The sequence below is a fragment of the Chiloscyllium punctatum genome, chromosome 11 (genome assembly GCF_047496795.1).
Source record: "Chiloscyllium punctatum isolate Juve2018m chromosome 11, sChiPun1.3, whole genome shotgun sequence".
NCBI classification, from domain to species: Eukaryota; Metazoa; Chordata; class Chondrichthyes; order Orectolobiformes; family Hemiscylliidae; genus Chiloscyllium; species Chiloscyllium punctatum.
Genome location: NC_092749.1, coordinates 13,399,794 through 13,413,030, shown reverse-complemented (window position 1 = coordinate 13,413,030; position 13,237 = coordinate 13,399,794). Strand labels below are relative to the sequence as shown.

General features: G+C 41.0%; 1 protein-coding gene across 1 annotated transcript in view; it reads left to right on the top strand.

Moving 5' to 3' along the window:
* Window positions 1-12,942, top strand: part of vta1 (vesicle (multivesicular body) trafficking 1) — a 173,465-nt gene extending 160,523 nt beyond the window's left edge. The window contains exon 8 of the mRNA XM_072580318.1: window positions 11,346-12,942. Coding sequence (XP_072436419.1) covers window positions 11,346-11,491 — 146 coding nt within the window. The 3' untranslated portion in view covers window positions 11,492-12,942. The remainder of the gene's footprint in view (window positions 1-11,345) is intronic.
* Window positions 12,943-13,237: the final 295 nt, after the last annotated feature.

Below are 13,237 nucleotides of genomic sequence, written 5' to 3'. Positions count from 1 at the left end.
TCATTAATGTATAACGTGAATAGTTGTTGTCCCAACACTGAACCCTGCGGAACGGAACTAGTCACTCGCTGCCATTCTCCAAAAGATTAATTTACCCCCCACCCCTGCCTTCTTCCAGTCAGCCAATCCTCTATCCATGCCAGTACCTTGCTCCAACATCATGGGTTCTTGTTTAGCAGCTTCCTTTGCGGTACTTAGTCACAGGCCTTCTGGAAATCTCTCGCTCTGCTTTGTCTAACTTGCCCGTTACCTCCTCGAAGAATTCTAACAGATTTATCAGACATGACCTCTTCTTAATGAAGCTGTACTGACTCAGCCCGAATGTAACATGCACTCGCAAGTACTCCACAATCTCATCCTTAATAACAGACTCTAAAATCTCACCAACAACCGAGGTCAGACTATCCAGCCTGTAATTTCCTGTCTTCTGCATCCTTTCCTTCTAAAACAGGAATGTTACATTAACAATGTTCCAGACCTCTCGGGCTCTCCTTGACTCGTGATTCCTGAAAGATCACCGCCATAGAGTCAAAGAGATGTACCCTTCAGTCCAACTTGTCCATATCAACCAGATATTCTAACCTAATTTAGTCCCACCTGCCAACACTTGGCCCATATCCCTCCAAACCTTCCTATTCATATACCCATCCAGGTGCCTTTTAAATGCTGTAATTGTACCAGCCTCCACCACTTCCTCTGGCAACTCATTCCATACATGCACCACCCTCTATGTGAAAATGTTGCCACTTAGATCCCTTTTATATCTTGCTGCTCTCACCTAAACCTATATCCTGTAGTTCTGGACTCCCCCACCCCAGGGAAAAGACCTTGTCTATTTACCCTATCCATGCCCCTCATGATTTTATAAACCTCTATGAGGTCACCCCTCAGCCTCTGACGCTCCAGGGAAAACAGCCCCAACCCATTCAACCTCCCTCTATAGCTTAAACCCTCCATCCCTGACAATATTCGTGTAGATCTTTTCTGAACCCTTTCAAGTTTCACAACATCGTTCCAATAGGAAGGAGACCAGAATTTCACGCAATATTCCAATACCTTCACAGTTTCCTTCAGACTTATTAATGACTTGGATGAGGGAGTGGATAGCACTATAGTGCAATAACACAAAAATAGATGTATACGGTTAAAAATCACACAACACCAGATTATAGTCCAACAGGTTTAATTGGAAGCACTAGCATTCGGAGTGCTGCTCCTTCAGGTACCCTGATGAAGGAGCAGCACTCCGAAAGCTAGTGCTTGCAAATAAACCTGTTGGACTATAACTTGGTGTTGTGTGATTTTTAACTTTATACACCCCAGTCCAACACCGGCCCCTCCAGATCAAAAATAGATGGAATGACAAGTGGTAAGGATGAGACACAATCTGCAGAGGAATAAAACAGATTATGCTAGTGAGAAAACACTTAGCAGATGAAACATAATGTGGGAAAATGTGAGGTGATGCACTTTGGTAACAAGAAAAGGGGAGCTGAATATTATTTAAAAGGAAAAAGCTGCAGCATCGAGAGTTTTGGAGTCTTAGTACATAAATCACAAGGCTAGCATGCTGGTTCAGCAGGTAATGGGGGAAGGCAAATGGAATCTTAGCCTATTTTTCAAAGGGAATGGAGGATAAAAGAATGGAAGTCTCGCTAGAATTATGCAAAGCGCTAGTTTGATCACATCTAGAATATTATGAACCATTTGCTTTTCCTTACCTAAGAAGATATATTGCAGCATTGGGACAGTGCATTGAAAAGTTTCACTAGCTTAATCCTTGGTATAGAGGGACTTCCTGATCATGAGAGGTCGAATAGGTTAGATCTGTACTGATTGGAATTTAGAAGAGTGTGAGACAACCTAATTGAAGAACCTTAGAATATTCTCAAGGAGCTTGACAGGGCAGATGCAGAGAGGTTGTTTCCCCTATGGGAGAATTTGGATTAGAAGACATCCGAGAGTCAGGGGTTGCCCTTTTCAAACAAGATGAGGAACTTCTTCTGAGGGGAGTGAATCTCTGGAATTCTTCCACACAGAGGGTTATTAAGACGGGATAATTAAGTATATTCACGTCTGAAATTGACAGATTTTTAATCAGTAAAGGAATAAATGGTTTTGGGAAAAAGGCAGGAAATTGAAGTTGAGAATTATCGGATCAGCCATGATCTCATGGAATGGCAGAACAGACTGGATGGGCTGAATGGCCTATTTCTTCTCCTATATCTTGTGGTCTTATTTGTTCATAGCTTTTCAGAAACCAACCCATATGATTCCGCCTTAATCAATAACATCAGATTGCTATGCCAACTCTTTTCTAGATAATTAATTCCACTCTGTGCATTGTTTCCTTCCCTAATCCCTTAGGAGGCCATGATCTTGCAGAGTCATGTTAATCTGAATGGAAACCTGTCAGCCAATCGTTTCCCGAGGGATCTTATTAGCATAGATGGAAATATTGTCACCTCAAAGCAGCACCAGTGGACTGCGGCATTTACTGAAAAGTCACTCCCATAAATAACAAATGTGTGTAAGGACAAAAGAGGTGCACCCTTGAAAGATAATTTCTAGAGAAACTTGCAACTGGTTGCAGAATCTAGCCATGGTGCTGTGATTTGGCCTTTTTATTTAACTGTAAATTTATTTTTCCCACGCTTAATTGCAATTTTTCCACAGGTAATTGTGCTGGATAATTCTGAGAGTTGGTGCTCAACAAAACAGCACTTTACACTCATTCAACGCTTTTCTAACAAGAAATTCCTGCAATTAGTTTGATTTAGGTTACGTCTGTATGCACTACACCTGCTCAGATTCTCAAACCCAAATATACTGTCAAACCCAATCTATCTCTTCACCTTCGAAAAAGCAAGTCTAAAAAAACAAATAATTGTTGGGGAGGCAATCTTTAGCCAATGAAGTTGCTTTAAATGGCCCTAAAACTGGTCAATTTTGGAGTTTCAATTGTACAGGTGTCAAAATTGCACAGCCTGCAGCATATGCTAAGACTATTGTTCTTGCCTGGACTTGCAAAACCAACTGTTCCAGAGAAGTTGTGCTTAAGGACTCAGTGACATGATACTATAACAATAGAGCTGTTGACTAATCACAGCAATGAACCTCTATTCATAAGTCTACAACAGAGTCGGACAAGAGATGAGGAAAACACCCTAGTGGTGAAGAGTTTTGGGAACCATTAGTCAAAAGTAACCTGTTCATCACAAGCTGCATTTACCAGATGCCACCTCTTGTATTACTCGTATACCATGTCCCCATGTAATAGATAATGGTGGTGTAGTCATAATGTCACTGCAGTAGTCATTCAGACATCGGAGCTATTGCTTTGGTGGTAAGAGTTCAAATTCCACTATGACAGCAGGTGAAGTTTAAATTAACGTTATTAGTCGCCTTTAGGAAAGGAAATCTGTTATCCTTCCTGTTTACACGTGTCTTCAGGTCAACAATAATGTGATTCACTGTTAGCTGTCTTCTGAATGACATAGAAAACCACTAGGGACAAGGACAATTAGAAAAGGGCAACAAATGCTGGCCTTGTCAACAACCCTCATGTCGCGTGAAGGAACAAAATATTATGCAGGTTCCTGAAAGGTGTTTTGGCGTATCAGCTTCCCATGCTGCACGCATTCCCATGTTTCAATAGTATACCATTGACACCTGGAGCATTCTTACACTCTGTATTGAAGCACAGTGTTGGACTATAGATACTGTTGAGGATAACTGACCCTGTTTGAGTTGCGCAACAGATAGTGAACCATATTCTGAACCACAATAAAACCTTAAGATATAGCAGAATTAGGCCATTCATTCCATTGAGTCCTCTCCATCATTCAAACACGACTGATATGTTTCTGAAACCAATTCTCTTGTCGTCTTCCCATAACCTTTGATCCCCTTACTCATGAAGGACCTATCTACTTCTGTCTTAAATACACTCAGTGATTTGGCCTCCATAGCCCCCTGCATCAATGAGTTCCATAGATTCACCACCCTCTGGCTAAATAATTTCCTCCTCCTCTCAGTTCAAAAGCATTGTTGCATCACTTTAAGACTGTGCCCTCAGGTCCTAGTCTCTCCCACTAGGAGAAGTGTCTTTTCCATGTCCAAACTCTACAGGCCTGTCAATATCCAAGTTTCAGTGAGATCCTATTTCATCCTTCTAAACTCCATTGCATTCAGACCCAGAGTCCTCAGCTGCTCCTCATATGATAAGGCGTTCATCCCTGGGATCATTCTTGTGAACTTCCTGTAGTGCACTCCAACACCAGCACAACCTTCCTTAGATACGAGGCCCAAAACTGCTCACAATATTCCAAATGTGGTCTGACCAGAACTTATACAGCCTCAGCAGTCCATCCCTGCTGTTGTATTCTCGCCTTCTCGAAATGGGTGCTAACATTGCATTTGCCTTCCTTCCTGCCGGTCTTTCAAAACATACTTTTTCAGTCTTTTGTTTTGTATTCATAGCTAGCTGAAACTGATATGTCATCATTCTCATCACAACCACCACCACACACCCCCCCTCACCTTTCATTGTCCTCTGCTGGTTTTTAAAGGTTTCCCAAGCCACTGGCTTCCCAGTGATCTTCACCACATTCTAAGCTTTTCCTTTTGTATTTTTCCTGCCCTGACTTGCCTTGTCAGCAATAGTTGCCTCGTTCTCCCCTTTCTTCTTCCTTGGGACGAATTTCTGCTCTGTTTCCCGAATTACCCCCAAAGACTCCTACCGTTGCTGCTCCACAACCAACCTTGCTATTCCATTCCAACTTGACATCACCTTCTCATTTGTTTTTCTTGTTTACCTGCTATGATGGATTCCATCTCCTTGTTGAGCTTAGACTGTAAGTTTCCAAGGTGCTATTGAAACACTTGAACTGTATCAAGTCAGCATCTTACAAATTGGAGGCTGCCCAACTGAGAGCACCTGGAGCATCCATTCTCAATGCAAGCTGAATTGGGCTTATCACTGGTAACTATCCCCCATGGTATGTTAGCACTGCATTGCAAGTGAAGAATCCCACTCCAGAATGCAAACCTGGCCCAATATTTGTGGAGATGCTGACATCGGATCTAAACGTCGGGAAACCCTTTAGAGCTGCCCAGGTGAGTCCAAAGCAATGCAAAGCACTGTGTTTAACACTAACCTGGTTGCAGGGCTTGTTGGAACCACAAAATTTATTGATTTCTATCCATCTTTGGACTTCACTCAAGATTTTTATTTTCAGGTATTACTCCCTTAGCTTTCAGCTCTCCGAAAGAATCCACAAGGAGATGGTGTTATGTGCCTATCGTTGGAAAGTTTGTTTTGAGTGTCCACATGCTGGTAGCCTCGGAAAGTTCTTCTGAACTTATGGCTTGCCGCTTCGAGGGACTTCGTTTCCAAGATCCATCACGAGAAGGCACGGCTAAACGCTTGACAATGGAGAGGCTGTGTACTAACAGAGACTACCACATTTGTCTCTCTTTTATGCACTGCTGCTCACCAGAGAGGGCAGGTGAAAACGAGAAGCAAACCAAAGCACAACAGTAGAAAGCTTCTGATTTTTCCTCATCCATGCAATAAATGTATTACATAATGCAGTGGTGAAATATTTTTGCCCAAAACATTAAAGGCCCACAGTTCAAATCCGTATTCTAATTTGTACAAGAGTTGAAATAATTTGCTGCAAACTTGCTGAGCTGTAAGAAAACAATTCATTCAAGAGAGTTTTGGTTTTAAATTGAAAAATTGACAAACTTCACCTCTGATGCTCGTTCACCAGAGGGAACAAGAGGAAGTATATTACATCATTCAGTCAAGTGCCATGTGTTTACTAGCTTGAGAACACAGCCAGTCAGCGAAGGAGAACAATTTGCCACGAATAGGCTAAGAACAAAGAATTGCTCAGTGTTTCGCAACATTCTCTTTGTACCACTCTATAGAAGCCAGAAATAGAAGTTTGAAAAGATGATTCTGACAGATACCACATGTTGGATTGGTTCCTCCTTTCTCTCTCTTCCATCCCCTACTTCTCCTCCATTCAGACTCATTCATTCATGCAAGTATTCAGTTCACTTGTTTCTTGTAGCCTCTGCTTTCTGTTCTTTTTTTTTAGCTGACAGATTAATCCTCTCAAGATGGGTGGAGGAGTGGAGAGAGAGATGGTGGAGCAGGGGAAGAAGGATTTCCAAAATCCCATTAAGTGAGAAAGGAAATGAAGTGTAATCAGAAAGAATCTCACCATAATACTGTAATACTGATAAATTAACAAGTAAAAGCAACACAGAAATCTGATGAAACCCAGTTCTCTGGACTCCCAGTTTGAGCAGCTAGGTCTTTATCTCATCATAGGTAAAGGGAAGGTTCTGTAATTACACGATGACATCTTACGTTTATTTAACTCCTTTAACATCAGAAAATGTCCCAAGTGCTTCACTGCCATTTGTGGAGCAACACAAATCAACAATATATAAAAGGCCAAAATGAGGAGAACACATACCTTGGAAGATCTGAGACCAGAGCAGGTTGCAGAGATATTGAGGGATTTGAACTCCAGGATGAACATTTGAAATTGAAGCTTGTACGTCAGTTGGCATGAGGATTTTGAGAGTTTATTTATTTTCTGTATGCCTGTTCCATAGTTCAAAGAGAATTCGGTGTGGTTTTTTGGAGTCAACTGTCAATGTTTTATTTCACTCATCAAGGAACAGTCTTAATTGCGAGTAGGCAAGTTAGCAGCTCAATTGAAAACCATTGTCCAAAATAAATCATGTTTTGTTTGTTTTTCTTAAATGTTTGTCTTCTCTCTTTAATTCAGCCTTTTGTTTTAAACAAACACCGAATGCTGGGAAACTCAGCAGATCTGGTAGTATCTGTGGAGACAGAAACAGAGTTAATGTTTCAAATCTAGTATGTCTTTGGACTCGAAACAATAACTCTGTTTCTCTTTCCACGGATGGCTGCCAAGACCTGCTGAGGTTTGGAACCCTTAAGATTTCTTCATTCTGATCCTTGCTCTCCAGCATTCTTCAGAGAAGAGCTATTTTTGATATTGTTGCAGCCATCCACAGCATAAGATTCTCCAACTCATTATGGTTCTAGCCAGGATACCTCAAACTGTTGGTTATTGGGAGAAAGCAGAAACAGGGTACTGAGTTGGATGGTTAGCCATGATCGTATTAAATGGCTGAGAAGGCTCAAAGGGCCGAATAGCCTCCTGCTCCTATTTGTGTTACTCCCAAGTGAGGACGAATAATAATGGTTCCCCTTCTTTATTCACCCAACCCTTCAGTTGGTGTACCAATGTTAACCTAAAAAAGAATCTGTTCCCTTGTGAATACCTTTCTCCCAGACACCATGGCCTTTTTAAAAAGGAGCCAATTTATCAGGTCTTTGTGAGTTTATTGATGACTATATATGAGATGAATTAGCAGGCAACCACATATGGTTGAAATTGGAGGTGGGCTCAAATGGATGGAAATTTTAAAAAAAAGGTTTTATTAAAATGGATCTAAGGATCAGTCTGAGTTGTCCATGAAAAGCAGATCATTGAACATTGCGGCCATTGCAGTGAAGGTTACCGGTAGTGTTGACATTTGGCATTGAACAAACCAGTAGGGTATTTGAGGTGTCTGAGAGTTAGCTGTAAGCGACAATTCCATGAGTATGAATATTTCAGGCTGTTGCTTAACTAGAATGTGAGATAGCTGTGAACTAGATGGGTCTTCTTTTTACAATAAAAACCAAAAGAACTGCAGACGCTATAAATCAGAAACAAAAATAGAAATTGCTACAAAAGCTCAGCAGGTCTGGCAGCATCTGTGGAGAGAAATCAGAGTTAACGTTTAGGGTTGAGTGACCCTTTCTCAAAACGCACTTCTGATGAAGGGTTGCTCAAACCGAAACGTTAATTCTGATTTCTCTCCACAGATGCTGCCAGATCTGCTGAGCTTTTCCAGCAATTTCTGTTTTTGTTTTGAATTTTTACAATGACTGGTTTATGGAATAACCAACAATACAAACGTGATTCAGATCAGCACAACTAGTTGGATGGAATCTGCAAATAAACATCAAAGTGATACTGAAATAGTGCTTATGTGAGGTTGTAGTTCGGACCTCTCGCAGCAGTTTGGGATGCACCTGAACAACAACGGTGAATCTTGAGTATGAGAGGAAGTGTGTGCCAAACTCCCATTGTGATCCAACATAGTGACAGGAGTCCTGGCTTTGAGTTCTATCAGATTCTAAGAAAATAAGTCAGTTTATTTTAAATAAGATATTGTTATATTTGACAAATCAAAACATTGAGCTTTCTTTCCAGTGAGGTCAAAGGAGGCTGGTTGTTAGCTTACTGATATTGACAAATAATTAATTCTTCAGCATCTTCAAATAATAGTGAAAGGTATCTAACAGGCAGGGAAGGTGATAATGCAAAGAAGCAAACAGAACTTTGTCAGGATAGTTCATCCTGTCTAAAAGCAAATTACTGCGGATGCTGGAATCTGAAACCAAAAGAGAAAATGCTGGAAAATCTCAGCAGGTCTGGCAGCATCTGTAAGGAGAGAAAAGAGTTGACGTTTCGAGTCTAACTGACCCTTTGACAAAGCTTTGACAAAGGGTCAGTTAGACTCGAAACGTCAGCTCTTTTTTCTCCTTACAGATGCTGCCAGACCTGCTGAGATTTTCCAGCATTTTCTCTTTTAGTTCATACTGTCATTCAATTTTGAAAAGGTACATAGACAATGATAGTGTATGAATGTACATGGAGTGACTAAGATATTAATCTGGAAGAGGACATGGTTCTTTGAAGGAAGAATAATGAATATCAGGGAGTGAATTGCAGGCTGGAATTGAATTGAAGGTTTCAGTTTTATCATTTTGCATGTGTAACAAATGAAAAGTTGATTGCATACTTAGACTGCTTTTGTGAAGATATACGATACTTTTAATCACCTTGGATGACCTACATGCTAAATATTCTATTTTCTAGTGGCTCCAGTCATTCTTTCTACTTAATTATGTCTTTGGCGCTGTTTCATTAAAGGCAGGTAAATTGCACAAAGTTTGGAGTTCAGGCTATGTCTTGGAAAATGTAATTCCTTTGAGGGATTCAGGTGGAAGAAGAAAGGCATTGAACTCACTCTGCCGTGTGAAACATGGGTGCTCATTTTAAGACTATGCCTTTGTAGTGAAACCTGGGAGGGGCTTGTCATACTCGTTTTTTTTTATTATTGCCAAGTTGTAAACCTCTATTCTTCTCTGTCAAGCAACTCTTCGTCCTGCCCAATTAAGTGCCCCCCCACCACTCCCCAATTAACTAGCCCAGTTGCCCTTTGGTTTGTGGCATGTCAGTTGTAGAATGGTTGCTAACTCTGCAATTAACAAGTAGCTACATTTCAAAGAGTAACTAATGGTGAGAATGCTTGGATGTTTTGGAGAATAAGATGGTTTGTAAATGTGAGGTTTTCCTGTATTGTACAATCAATTCACACTTCTGTGTTTCCCATCCATTTAATGCTAGTCTTTGAAGCCATCTTTGAAACGGAACCGTGTGGGAGTTAGGAGCGTTTTAAAATGTCCTTCAATGTTGGCTCTTACTCGTTGCTCTAATCACTCAGCCCTTTTCATGTAACAGACCCAGTCGCAGGGCACAGTGAATTGGGGCATTTCAACTTCATCTGAACAGCCTCTTCATCAATCTCAGTGATAGCACTGTCATTGTAATCTCCTCCTTCCCTGCCTCCCCTCCCCCTCCCCCCACCCCCATCCCATTCCTCCTTATTCTGATGGCCTCTCAGTGATTACCAGATAGTTTCTGAGAGCACAGCAGAAGGTGACTGTTCAGTCCATTGTGCATGTGATGGCTCTTCGAAAGTGCTATTCATTAGTCAACCTATCTCATTAGTTACCCATGGCATTCCAAGTATATCTAGTGCTCTTTTTTTAAGTTAATACTGATTTTTTTTTTCCACCATCCCATCAGGCACTGACCTCCATCCTTCAAAACGTAATAAATTAAAAATGTTTTCAATATCCTCCCCTCCTCACCCACCCCCATTATCTTAAATCTGTCTTAAACTGGCTACACCACCAATAGAAGAGGCAGTTAGACTGCAATTTAAAAAGCAGTAACATATGGGGTTACAGGTGGAAGACGAGAACAGCACTTGGTGAAATACCGGAAAGCCAACTAAGATGCCTCTGTGCTGTAATAACTGTGTGATTCAGCTCATCGTGACCATGCTGACTTTCAGCAACAGGAATTCAGCTTGTCCCACACACTGGCCCTTTTCCCATAGCCCTACAATTATTTGTCCTCTTCAGGTACTTATTCAATCATTTTTTGTAGCCAGAATTAAATCTGCCTCCAACATCCCTACAAGCAGTGCGTTCCAGATTCTAACCACTGACCTATTTTACTTCGTTTTTAAAATCCACATTCCCAAATGATAATTTATTAGACCCAAAATCATTGTACACACCTATCCCCAGATCTCTCTGATCCTGTCCCCAATTTCTTTTCTATTGCCTCTCTTTGTTCGTTCTCTCCATCAAATATCTCTCATCATATACCTCTGCAGTAAATTGTCCAACTTGCCCATCTCCTGTTGAAATCTGTCATTAATCACAATTCTTCCAAACTTTATGCTCCATCACATTTTGAAGTTGTGCCCCTTATACCCAGGTTTATGTTGCCAATATGCTTCAAGGACAGCAGTGGTCCTAATACTGACCACGGGAACCTTGCTGTATACTATCCTCCAATCTGAAAAATGCTGTTCTGTGCACCACTAATGTCTGTTTCCTGAGTCTCAGCCAACTCTTATATCCATGTTGCCATTGGTGATCCATGGAGTTTATCAAGCACCACATCGATTCACTATCCTCCATCTGTACCCTCATCAAGCAAACAACTCAATCAGGTTAGATAAACATAATTTGCCTTCACAGAAAATCACTACATCTGTGGAGAGAGAACAAGCTAACATTTTGAGACATCTGGACTCAAAATATTAGCTTGCTGTCTCTGTATGGATGCTGCCTGTCCTGTTTTTTCCAGCATTTTTTAATTTGTCTTCAACAATTTCATCCTTGATCAGTCCACTATTGTTAAAATTGAGCATTAATTTTGTCCTGGATTATCAATTCTAAAAGCTTTCCTAGCACCAATGTTAGTTGCCATCCTTGCAACTTTGTTGCACACTCTTTAAAATTTACAATATTCCCATTGTCTGATTGTTCTGTTGTCCTGCCGATGAAAACAGCTCCCTACAACACTAACAGAACCCATCACTTTTTAACACTTCTACTAAATCTCCTAATGATTGAGTTATTATTGTTTTTCCCATAGGGGAGGTGCGCCTGACCCCAGAAGACTACGCCAGAGCTCAGAAGTACTGCAAATATGCAGGCAGCGCCCTACAGTACGAAGACGTGGGGACCGCCGTGCAGAATCTTCAGAAGGCCCTCAAGTTGCTCACCACAGGGAGGGAATGAGTCCCAGCCCAACTGTACCCACACGTAATTCGTGTCCTCTCCACTGGCACAAAGAACTAACCAGTACGTTGCTCCACTCCACCCTTGCGTAACTAAAGAGCCTTTTGTTTCCCCATTGGCATCCCACTTTGATCAACGGGCCATGATGCATTATTTTATCCCAGTGGAAAGAAGAATATGCCTTGGGTGCCAGGTGTGAATATTAACGGCTTGTGTCTCCTAGCTAAGGACTTTTTTTTAAAATGGCACTTGTGATGGCAACACTAAAGAAAAGTGCATCAGGTTCTTAAATTCTGCTGCTTTTTCTGTGATCTAACTGTCTTGTCTACGGGCATTACAGTAATTTAATGTAACTATAGTATTCCCTTTTACAGCACTGAGCAGGTTAAGTAAGGGTATCATGTCCTACTTGGCTCATTCCAACAGCAGAGCATAATTCACACATCAACAACCCCTCCCTTCTCTTTCCCAACTTCCTGACATCTTGTCTAAGATGGGCCAGGTTCATAGCTGTATGTTATGCAAGTTAGCTTGACTTTCAAATCCAGCTCGCTTCTCAGGCTTCAGATATCATGGGGCTTTTACAAATGCAAAAAGTGCAAATGCACCTCAGAACAGTGGGACACCATGTTCTTCCAAGCACATTTGAAAGAAGGGTGGTGGGTATCTTAATTTTGTGCACAGTTGTTTTTGAAGCATATCTTAGATGTTATTTGCACAGACAGCCAAACCTCATGGTGCCAGTCAGCAGCACCTTCCACTGTCTTTTGAAACCCAATTTGAATGTTTATCCAAATATCCATTCAGAGGAGTAATGTAGCTTTGGAGCTCATATAACCAGTTGCCAGAGGAGATGTTCAGTATGCATGGAGAAGTGTCATTAAGCATGATGTCTTGTAATAAATAAATGTGTATCAGACTGTTTCTCTTTATTTCTGGGATGTAAGGTGAGATAAATTGCACTAGCTGTTAAGAGAGTGTGTGTGTGTGTGTGTGTGTGTGTGTGTGTGTGTGTGTGGCTAACAATAAAAATTACCATTCATTAATTGTTTGCAAAATAAAATAAGCTTACTGCAACATAGAATCAACGTATAATAGGTTTAACATTATACAATTGTTCTTGACTTGCTCCTGACAAAGAAATTTAATAAAGAATCATTGCCCATTTGGCGGTATTTCTCAAACCAAGCAAAATGCCATGATCAGTGAGTACATCCACTTCCCATTGGCAACCAGATCGTGACAGATGTGAAGTGGTTCCACCTTTTTGTTACTTGTGCTGATCAAACCAGAACAGAAATAAAACGAATGCATTGGACTTGTCACTTTATTGTACCATTCTGTCTATGACAATGAGGCATTCACTCTACAGTGCACATTGTGACTATGTTGCCCATCTTTCATGTTTGTTATATCTGTCTCTAATAAAAGTAATCAAGTCTCCAGCATAATATGTGATAATTTTTTTAAAATCATGTGTGTTAGGCATGGTTCCTAGGCAGTGTTCTCAATTCTGGGTGTTATTCCCACTCCAGAGATTTGAGTGCTATATCTAGGTTGATATTCCAGTGTAGGGTATTGCACATGTGAAAGCAGGCATCAGGGTCCCAAATATGGGGAGAGAAATGTGCCTTGAGCAACATTCATTTGTCGGTCTAAATATCACTCAAGCTATCTTGTCATTTATCTTGTTGCTGTCCAGAATAGCTTACTATGTGCACATTGGCTGGTGCATTCCACTGTTGC